Source organism: Haemaphysalis longicornis, unplaced genomic scaffold (genome assembly GCF_048455015.1).
Source record: "Haemaphysalis longicornis isolate Haplotype H1 unplaced genomic scaffold, Haemaphysalis longicornis Haplotype H1 scaffold_14, whole genome shotgun sequence".
NCBI classification, from domain to species: domain Eukaryota; kingdom Metazoa; phylum Arthropoda; class Arachnida; order Ixodida; family Ixodidae; genus Haemaphysalis; species Haemaphysalis longicornis.
The window spans coordinates 26,019,697-26,041,647 of record NW_027526245.1 but is presented as its reverse complement, the minus strand read 5'-3'; the positions used below and the strand labels follow the sequence as shown (position 1 = coordinate 26,041,647).

Genomic DNA, 21,951 nt, shown 5'->3' with positions numbered 1-21,951 from the left:
CATAACGGTGAGGGGAGCGCCGGCGCCAGTGCGTCTACCGCGGCTATGACGCAACAGAATCCAACACAATCCACTTTAATCCAATCCAATCCAAGCAAAGCCAAGCCAATCCAAGCCAATCCATTCGAATCCAATCCAATGCCCCTCGCGAGAGAGTGTTCGCTATCGGGGAGGAGAGGCGGTGAGTGGCGGAGAGCGCAGCTCACGCGGCGAGGAGAATGGGGGAGGGGCGGACGCCGACAACAACGCCGACGCCGGATGCAGGGACAAGGCGAGTGAATGAGATGCAGTTGCATCTAAAAGAAACCTGACCCGTGCTTTTACCGCGTCAGCAACATGTAGTTTCTGTGATAACATCGAAGACCTAAGTATTGCTTCACTGTGCCGGGCCAGCCTGGGCCGTCAGGACGGCCCGGCCCGTCCGAAGCCTTTACATTTCAGCCCGAGTCCAGCCCGGGCCCAAGTGAAAAGTACTTCGGGTGGCCCGAGCCTGTGCAAACCTCTACTGACGATTACTACAATCGAAAATATGAAATTTGTGCGCAGCGCGAGCTGAACTCTTCTCGGTGACGGCGCATTTCTGCTGCGTCTCAGTAAGTGTTCGCCTGATCATCGAACGTAAGGCGGCGTGCGCTACTCTGCTGGTACCTCGCAGTGCCCCGCCGCCGCCGGCCAGTATTTTGCAAATCGTGTTTGAACCTCCCGCGCAAATGTCACGTGGTTCGGATTAGCCCCGCACATGGTAGCTGCGAGAATGTTGTTGCATATCATGCTTGAAACTCCCGCTCAAACGTCACGTTGTTTGGATTAGTGAAGAATGGAACAGCGTATGGGGAAGTGTCAACGGAAGGGCACTCACTCCTTGGTGGCGACACATGAAACACGTGTGAGGGAAAGGCAGTGAGAGTGATGACGCCGTAGCCGCACTTCACCCTTCGCTAGACACTCCTCTCCGTTTCATTTCTTTCGTCGCTGCTGCGTTTGCGTACTGGGTTAAGCGGACATAACCAGACGCCGCTCCCGCGAAGCCCAGGTAACGGCTCCCAAGGGGTGCCTCCTAAAACGACCGAAACCCGCCGTCGCGGCGTCTGTCACTTCTAAGCGCGCGCGCAGGAGAGAGAGAGAGTTGCTTTATTAGAAGAGAAACGAAAGTCGACTCAGCCGATAACTGCCTCTCGGGCTGAGGGCACCTCAATCAAGACTGAGTCTATTAGGGGGATAGACAGAAAAGAGGGTGGACAGAAAAAAAGATAGAAAGGGAGAATAAGATAACGGTTCACAAGGCGCGCAGCATGGAGAGTACTGGCGGCATCATAGCCGGTCCGAGAGTCCCGTGTCCTTTAAAAAGTCCACCAGGGCTCGGAACGCTTTTTCGCGATTTGATTTATGAAAATCCGGGAACAACAGACTTGATGAGGTGCGTGAAGACAATTCCAGTTTCGCATACGGCGCTGTCAGCGCTGATCGAGCCTGCTAATGTTGTGGACACTCGCACAGTGCATGCGAGAGTGTCTCTATTGCAGGACAGTATGGGCAGGCGGGTGAACAGCCGATCCCAAGCCTGTGTCTTCTTTCCGCGCAGCGGTGACAGCCGATTCGCAGACGAAGAAGGAGAGCACGGTCAGCTCGGGTCAGTCCCCTCGAAGGAAGTGCGTGCGGTGGCTTGCCGGATGTAACTCGGGAGTCCGGATGCATGGCTTGGAGGCCCCTTCGATTAAGGTACCACGCGTCGTTGAGGGACCTGATTGCCTCACTCATCGAAGTGGATGGATGATGCGCTTCTTTTGCCAGGCGAACAGCCTCCTCATTTCCTTTGATGCCTACGTGAGCAGGTCGCCATTGGAGATGAATGCTAAGGCCTCTGGGGCTGAGGCTGTGCCGTTTGCTGGCAAGACTTTGTACAGCGAGAGAGCTGAGGTGGGCCCGGTCGAGCCTAAAGAGAGCAGCCTTCGAATCCGAGAGGATGGCTACTTTCCGGTTGGTGAGGTTCTGCTCGCACTCCTTAATGATGTCCGCAGCCCAGTGAAGGCCCGCGATTTCTGCAGTTGTGGAGCTGCTGGCCACTGGCAGGCAGCATCAACTATAAACGTTGGGCGGCATTGCCTGGCTGAAGCGAAGGCAGGCGCCATGGATGCTGCAGCCGCCGCCCCCTTGCCTGGAAGCACGGACCCATCGGTTGTGGGAACGCGACCTTAGCGCGTTCCCTTTGGTTCGGCTTCGCCACACCGCTTGCTCCTCGTGGTAACTTTCTCGGCAAGACGTCGACGAGGGGGATCTACCTCCTCGCCGTAGGAGTGTCTTTAAGCCGGCGAACGCACGCGGGATGCGAACTGCGGGGGGGAGTCGGAGCTCGCGAAGCAAAGCGTCAGGACGCGCCTGGTGATCTCCTTCCTTCGAGGATCGGGCAAAAAGGAGGGCGACAATGGCTGCCATCGGTGTCCCAGCGAGGCAAACGCGAGCGCGCTGAGGCGGCGCCCCGGCGATGACTGTTGTCGCGGTGAGTCGAACCTCTCGATTCCCTTAGATTGCCTGGGCGAGGAACTAGATCCTCGCCATCAACCAGCTAGCCTGCATGCTCTTTGGATGCTTATTATTCAGCAATAAATGTCAATGAGCGAAAACACTTGTCGCTTCCTTTGTTCCGGTGAGCCACGGCCCGCCGCGGCTGGCGCGGCACAGCGCGCAGCCGCGGGGTGGGGGCAGATAGCTTGCTAGCGGGGCGAAACGAGAAGACAAAGACTGATTAGTCTCTCTCGTCGCCGGTTTTGCTATTGCAGGGAAAAGTAAACTAATCTACTTTAACCCCCCAAAAACCCACATCTGGCGCATCAACGTGGGGCTGGCTCTCGGCACATGGAACATGTCATTGTTCGGTGTGAGAAAAGTTCTTTGTCCGAACCTGACAAGTGTTACTGCTAGCGTGAATCAGATCGCTAGCGGAGGCGGGCGTACTTTTTTGAGAGCGGAGTGAACGTTGCTACATTGTGCTAGAACATGTGAACGCCGAGCTTTCTCAGTGCGCCGTTTAGGTGGGACGTTTCTGCCGCGGCAAATTGAGGCACTGAAATTCTGAAGTCCAGCACCCATGACGCGCTAGGGCATAAGGTCCGCGCTGTAATTGCAAGCCCGAAGTGAGCGAGTACGGAAGCTGCGTTGTTTGGCCCGATTTTCTTTTTCTCTGCTGTCTCTTTTATCGACTCCGAGAGTCGGGGTTTTTTGAGCCGTGTGGCCAGGGGCCACGGGTGCCGTATGGGCTGTCTGGTATTGCGGCTCGGCACCGGGCGTTCCGACATCGCAAGACGCGATGGGCGCCGCCGCTCATTAAGCTGTTTGTATTGCAGCGAGCGGGTAGGGCCGACGACAAAGCCGATGTCTCCTTCACGGCTGTGCGAATGGGGCAGTAGAGCAAGCCTCTGGGTCGCCGGTCGTTGTCAAAGATGCGTGTTGCCCGAAGGCTTTTCGGTGCCGGCACCGCGTGGGAGAGGGCACGACCGAGGAGGACGTGGCTCGGTAGCAGACGGACGGGAAACGGCCCCTCTTCTCCACTGAATGGCGGGGTGCGTGTCGTCGGAATGCTTGTTTTAAGTGGTTCTGCACGTAGCGGGGAAAAAAAAATCTCCTTCGCCTCGAGAAAGTCAGTTTTTGTGCGCTGTCGGAAACCGTCTTTTGACAGCCGCAATTGTTTAGCGTCGTGCCACGCGGCCGATGCTGAGGAATAGCATTTCTTCCTTGCCTGAGTTCAGGGCTTGCGGGAATGCTTGATGTGATACGCAATGCGAGTTGAGTCACCCAGGCTTGCTTGCTACGCGATGTCTGTGATGCCACCTGCTGCTCCGGGTCGGCGAGCGTTGGAGAGCTGGGGACCACTGGCGGCTGCCCTGGCGTGGCAGCTACTTGGAGGCGGCCTAGACGCGGCGCCGTGGGAGCTCCCTACGGCTGCTGTTTACCTCCATGAGGGAGGGCGTGTTGGTGCGGGCGGCGCCGTCGTGTGCTTCATGGCTTGGCGTCACTTCGGTGCTGGGCCGCACTTTGCGGTCGGGAGGCTCCTGGGCCTGCTGATACGTCCTCGGCGCATCCTGGCTGAGAGCAGCGGCTGTACGGCGGTCATCTGTCAGCGCAGTCGCTACACTTGCTCGGGCTGGCTTCAGCCCTACCCTTCGAAACCCTGGCCTGCTGTCGTCGGCCATGGCCGGACGGGACCTGCTGATCCTCACCACCGACTGACAAGAGCGCCAGTGCGAGCAACGATGTTCGTGTTGGCCTGAGCTGTGCTGCGCTACGTCGAACCTATGGCTGAGAACTCTGCGGCCCCCGTTGCATTGGGCCAGCTGATGCCTTCTCAGCGGGTCTTAACGAAAGCAGCCCCGGACACCGCTGTCGACGAAAAGACTGCATCTGTGCATGACATGCGTGTTCGAACAACCTCGGTGTTACCTGCGACACCTGAGCGTTAGATTGTGCATGTGGCTAACGATGCATGTTTGATGACGGCGAGTGCGAGGACAGCTACTGCGCGGGGGCGAACCTTCATGTTCTGTATAGTGTTACGAACATTGCGTTTAGATGTCCCCGCGTTGTGTACTTGCCACCGTACGGAAACGTTTAAGGTTGGAGGGATGTGGGAACGCGACCTTAGCGCGTTCCCTTTGGTTCGGCTTCGCCACACCGCTTGCTCCTCGTGGTAACTTTCTCGGCAAGACGTAGACGAGGGGGATCTACCTCCTCGCCGTAGGAGTGTCTTTAAGCCGGCGAACGCACGCGGCATTCGAACTGCGGGGGGGAGTCGGAGCTCGGGAAGCAAAGCGTCAGGACGCGCCTGGTGATCTCCTTCCTTCGAGGATCGGGCAAAAAGGAGGGCGACAATGGCTGCCATCGGTGTCCCAGCGAGGCAAACGCGAGCGCGCTGAGGCGGCGCCCCGGCGATGACTGTTGTCGCGGTGAGTCGAACCTCTCGATTCCCTTAAATTGCCTGGGCGAGGAACTAGATCCTCGCCATCAACCAGCTAGCCTGCATGCTCTTTGGATGCTTATTATTCAGCAATAAATGTCAATGAGCGAAAACACTTGTCGCTTCCTTTGTTCCGGTGAGCCACGGCCCGCCGCGGCTGGCGCGGCACAGCGCGCAGCCGCGGGGTGGGGGCAGATAGCTTGCTAGCGGGGCGAAACGAGAAGACAAAGACTGATTAGTCTCTCTCGTCGCCGGTTTTGCTATTGCAGGGAAAAGTAAACTAATCTACTTTTACCCCTCTAAAAACCCCACACGGTGAATATCAGCACGTGTCCCTCAAGGTTGTCCAAGTAGGCCGCTGCTCCGTACCCTAATTCACAGAATGGAGTTATCCTTTTTGAGGTCACGTGCGGTAGAGTTGCACTTATGGTGATCTCACTCGTCACGTGGGGTGGAAGAGGTATGATGTGATCCGTCGGGGGCTGGCCGATCACCGTTTCGAAGGTACGGACAATCATACCCATTCGAGAGTGAGGTCGTTCTCCTAGCCGTGCGACGGGGGCGCCTCCGCCTGGTGCCCTATGCAGCCGCTCGACGTGATTGAGAGCTCTCTGTATGGCACGGAGTGCGAAGGGCCAGGCACCGGCTTCAGCAAGAGTGCCCGCGCATTGCGACGACGGGGGCAAGCCAAGAGCGGTGCGAAGTGCATTTCTGTGCTCGATCTCGAGTTTCCTTCACCGCGTTGGCTTGACGGTGACAAGGGGCATAGCGTAGAGGACTGTGGAGCACACCATAGCATCGTAAATTCTTAGTGCCCAAGTGTGTGAGCACCCACGCCCCTTGGCCAAGAGTTGACGGATGGCTTTCAGGACATGACTGCACTGGCCGAGTAGCTGTTTGATTGCCGAGCCCCAGGTCAGGCTATGGTCAATTGTAAGTCCCAGATATCTGACCTGGGTCTTCCATCGGAGCTGTGAGCCATGTGCTTCCAATGGGGGAATTCGATACCGTGCTCTGGGGTTGGGGTGGAATATCATAGCTTCTGACTTGGTAGTAGAAAGCAGCAGTCAGATTGCCGTGATATACTCCGAAATCACCTCCAGCGCTCTTTGCAGAGATTTCCTGATTTGGCTTGTCTGACGCTTCTGTCCCCGGGTCCACACTGCAACATCGTCAGCTTAAACGAAATGCACACGCTGTGTTCTAGGTCTGTTGGAATGCTGTCATGCAGACCCGACAGCGCGAGGTTGAAGAGCAGCGGACTAAGCACTGCACATTTGGGCACTTCGGCACTGACACCTTTTGGACTGCTGAGGACGTTGCCCACACGAACTTTGAGCAGGCGACCACACAGAAAGCTCGGATGTAGTTCCACAATCTTCCAATGACATGAATGCGGTCCAGCGCAGCCTCAGTGGTTGGGTGTGGCAGTCGGTCAAAGGCAGACGCAATATCCACCAGAACCAAAAATGCCACTTCGTCCATATGTTGGGCCTCTTCCAGTGCGGATACATTAGCGATGCTGTCGGCAGTGCAGTGGAGTTGATGAAATCCGGTCTGCTGCTCAGCAATAGCTGCAAGGGCTCGGACGTTCCACTCTAGACGAGATAGAATGATCATCTCAAAGAGCTTCCCCGCAGCCGAAGTTAAGGAAACAGGTCTGTATGAGCTGGCTGCGCTTGGTGGTTCTTCACGTTTCAGGAGTGGGCAACAAGGGCAAAGAGCCAGAAAATTGGCAGTACCCCCAACTGCCAGACGATATTGAAGGTGCTTAGAAGGCCTTCTTGCTCCGGGCTGTCCAAGTTCCGCATCATTTGGTAGGTGATGCCATCAGCGCCAGGAGTGGTACGACGCTTAGTCCTGCAGGGCATTCCTAAGCTCGTGCTTTAAAAGGTCTTCGTGGCAGAGCGCTGAGATCTGGGAACCATACGGTACTAATGGCAGCTTTTCTCTCTGCACGTGAGGTAGAGGTTGCTGCGAAGATACTGGAGGTGGTGAAGCGAACCTATCTGCAAGCAGTTCCACGAGTTCCTCTGTAGTAATACCCTCTCGAATGGCAACAGCATGCACTGTCTGCCGCGGAGTCAGCGGCTGTAGTAATCCATGCAGAAAGTTCCAGGCCTGCCTAGGTTTTCGTTGGGTTTCTAACGATTGGCAGATAGACTCCCAACTAGATCTCGGGCGTTGCTTGGAGTGACGACGGCAGGCAGCATCCAGTCTATTGTACACTTCCAGTGGGCAGCAGAGTTTGTGCGCATGGCTTGTTGCTGCGCACGTCGACGGGCTGCCCGAAGGTTAAGAAGCTTCATATCCGGTACGGGCTCTGCAAAGTTCACCCCGTAAGGGACCGAAGCTGTGGCGGCACACCCGGCGGGTTGACCGAGAAAATCTTCACTCTGATTTATTTATTTTTTTTATTTTATTTATTTATTTATTGGTTCCTCAAGGGCCCCGGCTTGGGGCATTACATGAGGGGTGGGCGTACACATGGCATAGGGTGACATCGCAAAACATCATGGGCGTGTTTCAATGGTTCGCCTAAAACACTGCGAATCGATGATAACGGCGGTTTCGGCAGGCAGGTCATTCCAGTCTCGCGCAGTGCGCAGAAAAAAAGACTGCTGAAAAGTAGTGGTGCGGGCATACTCGGGATACACTGCGTTAGGATGGGTGGTGCGTGAAATGCGGTGTGCTCTTCTGATGCGCTGATCATCGATCAGCAAAGAGTGTAAAAATTTGTGATAAAGACAAAGTCGTGCAATTTTGCGGCGGGATACAAGAGTGGAAAGATTAAGTTGGGTTTTCAGGGCGGAGATACTTGAACCACGGGAGTACTCGGAAAGCATAAATCTTGTTGCGCGATTTCGGACGGATTTTAGAACATTAATGAGGTTAATTTGGTAAGGGTCGAAAATGGCATTAGCACATTCAAACCATATTTTTGGTGAGTTTCCTGAACAGTGGCCCCTTGACGACCATAACAGTGCTAGTATTAGTCTGCATGGCCTCATCTGGAGTGAGCAAGATGGGGTAGTGATCGGATCCCCATGTGTCAGCTGCGGTAGACCACGAGTAATTGCAACACTCCGATACCAGAGAGAGTTCGAGACATGTTGGGCGGCACATACCACGACGCACAAAGGTGGGTGCCCCGTTCAGAAGCAGCAGCCCAGCTGTGTTGATGGCTTCCAGCAGTTCCTTGCCGCGGCGTGTAGAGAATAGGCTGCCGCAGGCATGGTGCTGCGCATTAAAGTCTCCCAAAATCACACAGTCACGCCCCAACTTGGACCTCAAAGAAATGAGTGATGTAGCATCCCATGCCTTTCCTGGTCTCACATAAACACACGCAATACAAGCGTCCGTATGCGCTTGATGAACTCTGATTGCAGCAACTACATGCTAGCACAGGTAACACCTGAAATGTCTACAGCACAGTGGGCCAGGGCAGCATGTACATACAGCACTAGGCGTGACTTTCCAGCCAGGTGAGTTGGGTTATTAAAGTGTTCACTCACACATACACTGATCGTGCACGTGGTGGCACTGTGATAGGCCACATACCCTGGAAGACGATAGGTCCCTAGGCGGGTGTATGCCTCCTGAAATGCAATTACATCGAATTGCTCCCGAATGAGGCGGTACACAAGGTCGTCGGGGCGGGGGTTTAAGGAACGTACACTCCACTAGAGAATGCGGGGACGCCATCGTCTATTGCGGTTGCTGGCCACGCTGTACTGGCTGAGAAGGACCTTGGAACACCACAGGTGTGGCAGGTAGAGCTGGAATGTTGAAAAGAGCGTGCTGTGCTGCTAAGGCTGCCATAGCAATATGATAAGCCGGCGCGTCTGGCTGTAGGGTGGACACAATGGCCTGAACAGCAGTGAGAAGAGTCTGTATCGCTGCGTCGCGCCTGTCGCGCACTTCAGTGGTTCCACGCAGATCCGTTGAAGCCACGCCTTGGCGTGTATTAGTGGTGCACATTGCCGGCTGGGTACCCTGCTTTTCGGCATTCCTAGACTGCTGTTTAAGGATCCTGCGTTGCTTGGCGGCATCAGCATAGCTTCGTTTTTGCCTGTTAGTTGAATCATGGGCTGTTTTGCAGCTTCCTCTGCCCGCATCTTTGCACGCACTGCCAGCCTAGGCTCCTCTTCTGTTGAATGCACTACCGCCGTTGCCACTTGACGCTCCTGCTGCCAACGAGGGCACCACGGGTTGTCCACAGCGTGTTTCCCACCAGAGTTAATGCAGTGGGGGCAGCAGCTGAACAGGACGCGCGCTCGTGGCCACCACCGCCGCACCAAAAGCACCTCGACGGACCTCGGCAGCACGAAGTTACGTTGTCCAGGCATCCACAACGGCGGCATTGCACGGGGCGGGCCCGGCACGGTCTCACTTCTAGCCGGAGCCTGAATAAGTATATAGTAGGAGGCGTGGTCGGGCCCTGGAAGTGCAGCAGTGTGGAGCGCTCTGCCCTCTTTTCTACTGCAGCCACAGGTACAGAAGACTCCAGTCCTTCGAAGATCTGGGAAACTTGTAGTTTTGGGTCAACACTGTACACAAAACCGCGGTTCACGTTCGGGTCTGCAGGTGGCCTTGCTGTCATCGGTATACCACAGATATGATTTCTGATTTGATTTGACCATTTGATCTGATCTGATTTGATTTGACCGGTATACCACAGATATGATTTGATTTCTGGCAGTAGCGGTGGCAAGCGAGCACGTCGTCTAAGCCGCTCCCGTGATTTTTGCAGTTGCTGCCATCGACGCCTGCGCAGTTCTCCTGGATTCAAGGCGACCGGCCACATCTGGCCGCTCCACTCGACGAACAAGCGTCACTCTTCAACGACTGTGGCTGACGTCACTCCAAGAAGCAAGATTACGCCCCCCATGCGCATCGGCACCTATAAAAGCTTGGACGACACGACTGGGCGGACATTTCTGGCAGCAGCGGTGGCAAGCGAGCACGTCGTCTAAGCCGCTCCCGTGATTTTTGAGGTTGGTTTTAAGTTTGGAACTGTTATTCTATGCTTGCTGTAGATTTGCCACTGTTGCTGCCACATTGATTTGCTGTACAGTGCTATGGCTGATAACAGATTGTGTTGCTTGTGCTGCAGCGAGGAGGTAGAAGGTTGTGAACCGCACATAATATGTAGCGAATGCAACTTCGTCTATCACGTCGGAAAATGTTTGGGTATTGCAGAGACTCAATTCTCTTCAATGAGAGAAGCTACAAAGAAGTCGTGGCGATGTCAGACGTGCCGTGCCGGGAGGTCTCGCAGTGGCTCAAAAGATAAATCAAAACCGCAAAACCCTCAAAGCTCAAAAGACGCTGACTTCACGCAGGTAACTCATGGGACTAAAACCGACGCTGTACCGTCTGACATTACCGCTATCCTCCTTGACATTCAAATGAAACTAAGCTCCCTGCTGGAGCTAAAAACTACTGTTGAAAATATTGAACTCTCAGTCCAAGTGATGTCAGAAAAGTATGACACCATTCTAGCTGACACTACACGTCATGAAGCTGACATAAAGGTCATCAAGAAAAAAGTGCAGGCTCTTGAAATCAAAGTTTACTCCTAGGTGGATCCCTTAAAGGAACAGCTGAATGATCTAGAATGGCGAAACCGCAAACTGAATTTGGAATTTCACGGAATCGAACCAGCGGAAAATGAAAACTTGATAGAAAAAGTAAACGAGGTGGCAACTCTGTTAAATGTAGCTCCCCTGTCTTGCAATGACGTTGATGCGATTCACCGCTTATCAGCCAAGCCTGGGAAAACACCCGGCATCATTGTCCGATTTTCCCGCAACGATGTGAGGGACGAATGGTACGCGAAAAGACTGAAGCTCAGGACTGCTGAATCGCCAGTGTTCATACAAGAGAACTTGACTAAGCACTGTAGGCTACTTCTCTTTGAGGCGAAGAAATGGGCCAAGGAACAAGGCTTCCAGTTTGCCTGGCACCGAAACGGAAAAATTCTCGTACGGCGCAAGGACGGCGATCCAGCGCGACTTATCACATCAGTGGGTGATCTCGCGCTGGCTGCCGCGGAGGACTATTGAATTATCTGTGCCGACTTGACCAAATTTAGTTGTTATTTTTCCTTTTAACATGAATGAAAGCCACTACATAAACCTAGATCAGATTGCTAGCTTTGTAGGCCAAGAATTTCACTCGTCATTGAAGACATTTCACGCCAACATGAGATCTGCTAGAAATAAATTGGACGCTCTAGAAGTTTTGCTTAGTGAATTAAAAATTAGATCATGCAATTGTGCTAACCGAAACGTGGTATGAAAATAATGATGTACCATTCAGTGTCGTAGGATATAATACTTACAACCTGAACCGACAATCCGGTAGAGGTGGTGGTGTCGCTATCTTGATCACAGAGGACTTAAAATGCGAGGTAATGCCCTCTTTTACGTACTCTACTCGGGATATTGAGATTATCACACTGCAGTGCAAACGAATAGTTTTCACAACAATATACCGGCCTCCGGACGGCAACTTAGCATCTTTTTTCGGTCATTTAGAACGTCTCTTTTCCTGCATCAATGAGAATAAAATGAATATTATTTGTGGAGGTGATTTTAATATAAATCTATTGTGTGATTCTGAACCTGTTAAACAATTTAGTCTCTTGCTTGCAGAACATATAATGATAAATACTATCTCATTACCAACAAGGATAACAACAAGCTCGTCTACACTTATTTATTTATTTCTAACAAATTATAAATCATGTCAAAATAAAGCAGGAGTATTGACGTACTACATTAGTGATCACCTCCCGATTTTTCTGTGCGTAAATACGACAGTTAAACACAAACGAGCCGCGGATAAAATACATTACCAGGAAATCTTGCCATCTCAACTACATCAGTTCCGACACAACATAATGAATACGAATTGATCAGAAGTGTTTAATTCTCAAGATACGAACGTTGCCTATGACTTATTTATGAGCAAATTCAAGGATCTGACTTCCTTTCCTTTCAAGACACTTTCCTTTCAAAACTATTAGTATATCCTCAAGAGTTAGAAAGCCATGGATAACAAATGGGTTGTTAGCTAAAATTAAAATAAAAAATCGCTTGTATCATACGTTTATCCGCACGAGGGATAACAACAAACTTCAAGAGTTCAAAAGATATCGCAATGACTTGAATAAAGAACTTAAGAAAGCCAAAGTTCAATATTTCGAAAATAGTTTTCAACCAATCGCAAGTGATAGCAAGGCTTTGTGGAGAAAACTAAATCAAGTTATGAACAACTCACGGGTAACGAAACCGATCGATGGGCTCATTGTTGATAGGAAAAAAACCAGTGGTCAAGATTTGTCAAATGCGTTCAACACACATTTCACTAATTTGCCTATTCCATCTATCAACCATCCAACCACCACTGTAAGTGATGATAGTCAGTTAAATAGCATGTTTTTAAACCCTGTTTCTGTTGAAGTGCACTGCACTTTCTCAGCCCTAAACAATACAAATTGTTGCGACGCTGAAGACATACAAATCAAACTAGTAAAATTTGTAATCGACATCATATCCCCAGTATTAACACATATTTTTAACTTAAGCTTTTGTACAGGTATTTTCCCCCAAAAAATGCAGATAGCCAAAGTAATTGCAATCAATAAGAAGGGTGATCATAATAACCTCGGTAACTACTGGCCTGTATCTATTTTACCCGTGTTCTCCAAAGGATTACAAAAACTTATCCATGCTCGACTCGCTTCCTTCGCAGAAAAAACAAAATTAATAACCTAGGCGCAATATGGTTGCCGTCCTCATCGACCTACACAAATGGTTCTCCTGGACCAAAAAGAATACATACTAAAAAATATAGAAAGCAAAAAATTTATCTTCTACTGGATAAACTCAGCTGTTATGGAATAAGAGGTCAATCGTTACAATTAATCAAATCCTACCTATCCCACCGATTTCAGTTCGTTAAAAACAACGGGTATTCGTCAACTCTATTGCATACCCGGAATGGAGTACCCCAGGGCAGTGTGTTAGGACCATTTTTGTTTAACGTGTACATAAATGATATCGTAGACATTGATTCCCGAGCAAAATTTGTTATATATGCAGACGATAGTACCATATTTATATCATCTGAAACCTGCCTTGAACTTTGCAATATAGCAAATACTATTCTATCTAAACTCGTAAAATGGACATATGATAATGGTTTACTAATTAATGTTTCAAAAACCAAAGCAATAATATTCCACGCTAAAGCGAGAGTGGCTACACTTGGCTGAAAACTTATGTTAAGTAATTTAGAGATTGAACTTGTGAATGAGTTCAAAACCCTAGGAGTTATTTTCACAAACAATATTTCGTGGGACAAGCACGTGAATCTTATATCACAAAAGCTTTCATCAATAATTCGTATATTTTATCAACATAGAGAACACCTCCCTAAAAGTATCATGCTACTGTTGTACAAATCATTTTTTCTGCTTTACTTGAATTATAGCGTGCTTGTCTGGGGTACAACCATTTCTAGCAATATACAAAAATTGTGCAGGCTACAGAGGAAAGCAATTAGGATAATTACTCACTCTAGATTTGATTTTCCGGTGCAGTCTTTATTTGAAACTTTTAAAATACTGAGTGCAGAACACCTTTATAATTACTACCTATGTCAAGCATTAATCAAGGTCACAAAACAACATATCTTTTTGAAAATTCTTAGCCAACTAAATAAAAATACACCGACAAAATATAGCACACGAAATCCAGAGCACTGGACTGTGCATGCATACCGAACTAATTACGCTTTGCAAACCGTAAAACACCGAATTCGTACCCTCTTAAATAATTACCTAAAACAAAATATCGATATTTTCCAGCTAAATACTAGAAAATTGAGAAACATGTTTCTTACATACGATTCTCCATGATAACCTATTGTTGTTGTCGTTTTCCTACGCTATTGTTCGGATGCTGACCTACATTACTTTGTATGAGTGAGAATTTTATTGCGTTGTACATCGGATACGTTCGTATTTCTTTATGGATAATTAGCGCGTATATAGAAGTGGTATTACGTTGCCATGGTACGATTTACCACTGCATCAAATTAATATTGCTATGTATACTGTTTATTTCTTGTGCTTATTATTGTTCCATGTGCTCATGATTATTGTTTGCATGACAATGTATAATATCTTAACTGCTATTTTTGATTGTTATTTTGTATACTGAATATTGAAAAGTTGGTTTCGTTTTATTTATTTATTTTTTTTGCTATTGTTCTTGTTGTCAGTGCTATGCCAATCGCTGTAGCCAGGAGGGGGGTTAGGGCTTGTCAAGCTGTTCGAACGGCTTTTTCCCTCTCCTCCTCCATCGCCGATGGAAATTGACCCAATAAAAAAAAATATGTGTGGTCGCTAAAAGTATGGCCAAGCAATCGGCAGTGGCAGTGTCGGCCGCAACAATGTTTCGGCGGGTGTTAATACGGACCTCTACTACACCAGTTATGCTTGACAGTTCCCGAGCGATGGCCGTTCTTGAGAAGGCTGGGAAGCTCGTACCTTTGTCTGCTGGTCGAAAGAGTGCAGTCCTAACTATGTTGTGAGCCCTCTGAAAAGTTGGAGCCCGGGCGCGTTGCCGCCGGTTGCTTGGGTAGTTCTGTTTTTCTTTGCCATTGTTCACTGATCCAGCCGCTTTAGATACTTGCATAGCGGCCGCAGTGCTGGGCAACGCAGCAGTGACAGTGGGAACGACGCTAGCCGACAACGAGCTTTGAACGCTTCTGTCTGCAGCGTCACACGAAGCAGGGGCCTGGAGTAAGGCCGCAGCAGACGACTCAAAGGGTATGCGTTGTTCAACCGCGCCGCGGCTGTCAGTGGTGGTTGGGAGAGGCACGCTCTTCGCGAGCTGGCTCCGCTGGCTGGTGCCCGCAAGTTTCAACCAGCAGGAGAGGAGCAAACATTTCCTGTGAGGCGAGAGTCTCGTGCGGGAATACCACAGTTGACCCGGGCGCCGTGGCCTGGCTTGTCTGCAGCTTGCGCGTGAGCTTGGGACGTCGCTTGATGCGCGAAGGGGAGAGAGGAGGTGCTGGCCAGTGAGAAATGTCCACGTAGCTGACGTCGTCACCCGTCGCACATATGTCATCCCCAGCCTTGCCACTGCTATCCCTCTTGCGCTTGCGCGTCAGATCCATTTCTTCTGCAGAATGCTCTTCCTGGGTATGATGAGGGCTCGAAATAGACGCGCGAGTAGTTGAGGCATTCACGGACGCAGTCGTACCTCCGAGGGTATGCTGAACGGCTGGCGTGTGTTGGGGCGGCGAGGCAAGTGCGTGGCAGGTGGCGGGTGTCTGGAAGCCAGCCACCAGTAGGGGTCCTCCACGGCTATAGGCCCGCAACAAGCCCGCTGCACGTTCCTGTTCCGTGAGAATGCTGTCACAGGACTGGACGAGTAGCTGGAGGTTGCTGGAGCGCCGATGTCCGATTCGGACTGGTGGCGCCACGCTGGGTAGAATTCAGCGACTGGAGCTCTCAAAAGGCTTGCCGCACTCGCAGCAGGGTTGCGGCTGTGTTCGCAACTCGGGCAGGTTGAGTAAAGCTTCGCCAAAGCAGGACAGAGAGCGGAGCCGCGGGAGACATGTCCGAACACTTCGCCGTCACCCCAAAGAGCCAGCGCGCGCGCATGACCGGTGGCCGGTTTATGCGTGCGGAGGTTTGTAGTGAAGAATAAATGAGAGGAAGCGTTCACGCGCAGCTATAGGTGCCATGCCCGCAATGATGGATGGAATGTCTGTTGTGCTGGACCTGTGCTGAGTCCTTAGTGGTAGAGCGGATTGGTTTGTGTGTTAGGCTATGTTTAGATTACCGACGCAAAACCCGTATCATGATCTATGGACGTACGAAATACCATGTCACGCAAATCGGTTGGCTGAGACGTGAAATGACGTCATTCTTTATTGAAGTCATTACGACAGTTGCGGCAACAGTCTGACCCTGGCCTTTCACAAACAGTGAGATTCTTTCGACGCGAGAGGGACGCAGGCAGTCCCATGTTTATCTGCAAGAACAAAGCTTGGATCCGTCAGAGGTTCATTCAGCTAATTGGCTAGGAAATATCCTCCATCGCAAATTGCGATAAACGTGTTTTGTTTCGTGCACTCTGTGCACTCCGTCCAGCTTTGCAGGTCATCCTTCTCCATAGAGTGGAAGGGCACTAATTTTTTTTTCATCAAAGTTGAAATCGCCAAGAAGAAAAATCGGGGCAGCTGGTCTTTCAGGTTGTCTGGGGCAGCGTGTAAGGAATCACAAAACGCAGCAGGAGCATTGGGACAGCGATAGCACTTGCACAAAACGACATCCTGATGATCAAGTCTAGCACATGCACAAAAAAAGTTCAAGGAGGCAAAACATGGCTATAAAACGAGATTGTATTTCATGCGAGACAGCAAGCAAGGCACCGCCACGCGTTCTTGATTGACGATCAGATTGGTAAAGATTAAATTGCTCAGCACAGTGAAAATTTTCAGTATCACGCATTTTACTCAACAGCTATGTTTTGGTTAGCGCAACGATATTAGCAAAGCAGTCGTCAATAATTCAAGATAAATATTCGCGCTCGTTACTCACAATGCAGATGTTCGTAAAAAAATCAAAGCCGTTTCACTTCATATGCAAGCTGTCGGAAGCGCAGAGCAGTGATTCGCCATAATGGGCTGTAGCGCCGTTATCCGCTCCCTCCTACCGCCCATCACGCTCTTCGCCGCCCTGTCTCACTCCTCTCCTGATGAATGGAACAGAGGTTTGTCCAATGCAACTCAAATTTCCCGACTTCGCAATGGTCGCGCGCCCTTTGCCTGAAACTACGCCAGCGGGAGTTCTATTCTTTTTGTCCTTGCTTTCCCTCTCGCACGTGCCGGCGTTGAACTTCAACTTATTTTCGCTCACTACCGTGAAAACCAACCCAACGAGCATTCCTAACTAAATAAACGCGCGCGCTGCCGGTTAACTACGCATATTTTGCCTCAAATGTACCTGCAGTTTTATTTGCGCTAAACAACGGGGAGATGTATGAGAAGCGCCATCGGTTCACTTGTTTGGAACGGTTGTCACCATTTGAAGCGCTTGGTTTTCGAAGCATCTTCTTGACGCCTTGACAACGGTACGCCGGGCTCTACTTGGGTCTGATTCTGGCAGTCGCTTGGCATCGCTATTACTGTTTTCGAATGAGTACCGGATCCTAGACAACATGCGGTAAAAAAGATGTGATGGTTGTATTCAGCAGTGGCTACTTTATTTTATCGTATCTTTTTAGATCTTGTATTTTTGGTATTTGTGTGTGTGTGCGGCTGTGTGTAGACAAGCTACTTATAGCCCTGTCTTCCCTTGGAATAAATCAGTTGTTAGTAGCGCATCCGTCTAAACATTCTTCGCTTTTTCAGTCGTGGTTTGTAGCGCTCAAAGTTTTCTTGATGCAAAATGCCAAATAGCATATTTTACGAAGACTCGTTCCATCATACCTGCCAGGTTTGCCGGGATGGCATTAAGATCTGACCCGGGGGGGTGTAATAGAAACAACAGAATACGTAACTTTACAGACATTTTTTATTTGCTTGCAACTTAGCAGGGAATTAACTGTTTGTTCGTCCAAAATACCAGCAAGCTACACACCACTCAAATGTTCGACGTGGCTGACGCCACCCTTTTGAGAAAGTCCTGAAAATAGTACTGCCAAGCGCCATACAAAACACCAAGAACCGAACTGTTTTGTTGTTTCGTCTAAAGTCACAGCAAGCTACACCACTGAAGACTTGGTAAATCTTCAGAACGGACGTCCAGAACGGCCGGGCTCGTGCGTAAATGAAAGCGGCGGTGGCGCTGCGTTTCTATAAACAGTAAACTAACAATTGAACGAACAGGTTCACCGTCTGCGCATGACCGACTACGATTTTACCTCCGGCGCAACGTGGCCAGACTGGGAAAAAAGATTTGGCCAAAGACGGGTGCGTTTCCGGAAGATGTTTGTTTCGGTCGTAGAAGATTTTTGTTTCGGTCGTGCAAATTCGGGAGTCTCCTGGAAAATTCGGGAAACCTGGCAGGTATGGTTCCATGCAACTGAGCCCGCTCACCCACCATCTTTAAGCTCGCCGCAAAAGGAACTGGGCCAGCCGCGTTCCGCCTCCGTCTTCTTGAGCGCCTCCTTGAGCTTCTGGCGCTCAAGGCGCGCCTCGTCCCGCTGAAGCTGCAGGTCCCACCTGAAAAGTCACACGCAGTTGCTTCGGGCCACATGCAGAACCGCGATATACCAGCAGTTATGAGGGGATGAGAAATGCGTGCGCGGTGGCCTTCCCCATCAGTTGAGCGACATTTCTGGTACAGCCCAAACTAGGAGGCAAGATTTCTTATTAACCCTGGCTGCACGAGGCGGAAGTTCAGGCCACGGTTTTTCCGCATCCAGTGCAGGAAAAACACACGGCGGTGCAATCATAATTGAGAGCATACCTAAGCCATCTTTCTGAAACCACGTTCTCCTCAGAATAGACGTTTGCCTTCATGTTATGTTTTACGACGTACTTTGCTTAACAAATAACACAGAAAGAGGAAATGGCTGTTTTTTTATCGCCATTAACAATCTGTTTGTTGTTTACGCGAGGACAGATCTGCAGAGGAATTCTCGAAATCGACCAGATTTTGGGGAAACCGCCAAGGCAGAGTAAGCATCTGCAGAGGAAATTTTGTTTTTGAGGTAGATGTCAAATTTTCTTCAGCTGAATTCTCGCAACATGCGGCTCCTTGCTTAAAAACGAGAAATGCTTAGCTTAGACTGTAAATGCAACCCGGTTTTCAAAACGAACAGCTCGAACATATAGGTAGCCGTCAATCCTCTGCGTAAGGTATTTGCATTTACCCGTAAGTGAACGGCAGCAAGCACGGAGACCATTTTCTCATTTCTTGCTGATTACATGCAGACCTCTGAGTAGCATGAAATGTCAACTAGGCTAACCCCTAACTTTGAGCCAGAACTTACTCATGCCAGCCTGAACGTACATTATTCATACACGATTGATCGGTTGTAGGGGTTAACCTGCCGACGCAACGCCGGCGATGAGGCGCGCCGAAGTGGGGGGCTACGTGTTAATTTTGATCTTTAACGTGTGCCGAAATCTCGTACACACAGGCGGTTTTGCTTTTCGCCTCCACCAGAAAAGCGGCCGCCGCGGCCGGGAATGAAACCCACGACCTAGTGCTCTGCAGCGCAACGCCTTAGCCACTGAGCCACCTTCGAGCGCTCGAAACTAACGGCGCTCCGATAGGATGCCTGCAACACCAAGGGCGAAAAAATGGCTGCGGGTGCTGTAATTCAAGAAAGAGGTAGAACCACGAACTTCAAAACATGCCGGCTCTGTGTATACTCAGCATTTTCTAAACCTCACAAACGAATACGGGAAATTATTTTGTGAGGTTTAGAAATTGCCAAGTCCTCCATCATCATACGTACATCACAGTTCTCATGATCATATGTGCACCAGCAAATACGTAAGTGTGACGGCACATCGTTAGCTTAGTTACTTGTGTCTCACTAATTGGAGAATAAACAGCTCGGTGCGTTAGGGATTACGTAGATGACGACGACCTCATTTGTCGGCTGATGTCGATTATCAGAAGTGTGAGGAGTGCGCCAGAGGGCTCACAGTGAAGATGTGTCTCGCCGCTGTTTCTCCACGGGACCCCCATTTAGCTGAAAGGGGCCTGCACTTGCGTTCGGTCCTCCCACGAGCACTATGCAGACGATGTGCGTTAAATGCTCAAACCGCTCAAACTGTTGCAAATTGTACAGCGGGTTCAATATTTATGATCCTCAGGGGTCAATGATACACATCCCCGCAGCGGCCCACATTATTGCAGAAAGCGTAGCATGCAGCCTCAAAGGCGCCACTTCGCGAACTCTGAAAACACAGAAACTGCAACGCATGGTGAACTGAGAAGAACATAAGAGCAAACTCTCATTCTAGGACACACGTAAGCTCTGTCCTAAAACCCCTCACGCTTCCCTTATAAAGTTCCGTACTTGCACTACTTAACGTGATTATACACAAGAAAGCAGGGGTGGCATCGGTAGACAGGGAGTATGGTGCACTGCATCTGAACATAAATGCTAAATTTTCAGTACTAACCGCAGCTTCAAAGCCTCTTCGTAAAACACGGGAAACTTTTCTTGGTTGACCCTATGATACATTTCGCCACGACACATAATGCGTACAAGAAACGCCCACTCAAACCATCATGAACACATCCATTGCTTCGCAATTGAAACCCCCGCACAATGACGCAACTCTTCACTGCCGAGAGGTTCAGCAGTTGCACACAGCCCCTTGTTCCTCTACTGGGGCCACTGACCTTATTTGCCGGCGCTCCGCAAGCTCATATTTCCTGTGACGTCGCTCGAAGGCGGCGTCATCAAGGTCCTGCAAGGCAATGAAAGAGCAAAGCCGCGTATGCAAAATGGAGTCAAACCACTTAAAAGTACATTATTCTAAATTTTGTTTCAGTCTCAGTGTCTCCGTGAGGGGCATCCTGAATAAAATCACGGCTGCTGATAACATTGAAGCAACCCATTGCGGGGGCGTGGTACTCGACGTCAGTGTGCTTGGGATTGCAGTGTAGGTGGCGGGTACGTAACAGGTCCCATTACCCTGTTTCCCCAATGGACGCAGCCACCAGTCGAAGTACTTCAGTGTCCAAATAGGGAAAACGAGAAACTGGTAGCATTCGAAACCCACTGCAATGCACGTTTAGAAAATGGCGGCCTCCTGGCGCGTGGGGAGCTTGGGAACATTGTTCCAGCTGATGTGTTGTGGTTTGCACAACTGTGCGATTTTTGAGCGACAGATTTGGATTCCCAGAAATTAGAGCCCCATTCTTAAAGTGACCATGAAGACAAAATTCAAGTTTGTTTTATTCGAAAGATTTCGTGTTCTATTTTGCCCCCAGCGCGTTTACGGAAGCAAACGATGCTTTATTCACTGCGAAATTACGCAATTTAAGCTACAATTTCGATTCTCGCACCAAAACTTGTGTTTGAACGACGTTTGCAATGACATCATCACAAGAACAGGTCTTTCCGCTAAACTTGTTGTGGAGCGGAGACTTGTGTACTGTTAGTCAACCTAGATGGTGCCACCACACCGCGGGAGGCCGTTTTCTGCCTTTGGTTTGTTTGTGGCCGTATTTAGGCCTGGCCTGTTTTTGTTCATAGAGAATATAATAGTTTCGTGAACGATGGTGCTCGCTCGACAAATATGGTCACGTAAGACACCGTAGCTTGCGTCAATCGGCCACTGCCTCTGCCTGTAAGGCATGTGAGCTTAACGATTTCCATTAATACTGATTTCAACTAGTTAGTTTGGTAAGTTTGAGAATTGCGAAAAAGCTGAGGGAACTCTTATAATCGCTATTTGTCAGAATCAGTTTCTCCTTTCCCCTTTCGTAATAGATGTCAAAACACAACGCAATTGGTATACGCCAATTTAGAAAACGAAGTCCCTTTCGTGGCAAGCATTGCGCAAAATGTAACGTTTCTATCTGTATGTGGTCAATACATTTTGGTTTCCCGCCGCGCAAACCAATCCTTCACGTATGTTTGCCGTACGACCACTGAATTCCGTCGGGTCGAGTTACCCTTGAGTTGCTGTCGAACAAGTTAACCAAGCCGTGCGAAGGCAGTGCGCAATGGATGCGAAGCTGCGCCAAAGCACGCGCAAAACCAACCGTTGCTAAAGCAGACGACGAAGCTGTACCGCCAACACCGCCACCGGCGATCAGGCACTTCCGCGCGGGGAACACTGGGCAAATGCGCCGCGCAATCTAAAGTGTGCTCAGTGAGTGAAACCCTCCGCCCACCTCCCTCCCTCCCCCCGCTTTCCCGCGCCGCCGCCTCCGCCGCGTTTGGAATTTGTTGTCCCGGAGGCCCCGAAAGAACCGTTGGATGGTAGAGCTAGAAATCTGC

At 50.1% G+C, this 21,951-nt stretch overlaps 1 protein-coding gene across 1 annotated transcript in view; it reads right to left on the bottom strand.

Moving 5' to 3' along the window:
* Positions 1-21,951, bottom strand: part of LOC144165013 (male-specific lethal 1 homolog) — a 174,534-nt gene that overhangs the window by 105,737 nt on the left and 46,846 nt on the right. The window contains exons 5-6 of the mRNA XM_077695183.1: positions 20,343-20,410; positions 18,078-18,199 (exon numbers count right to left, since the gene is read on the bottom strand). Of these exons, the coding sequence (XP_077551309.1) occupies positions 18,078-18,199; positions 20,343-20,410 (190 nt within the window). The remainder of the gene's footprint in view (positions 1-18,077; positions 18,200-20,342; positions 20,411-21,951) is intronic.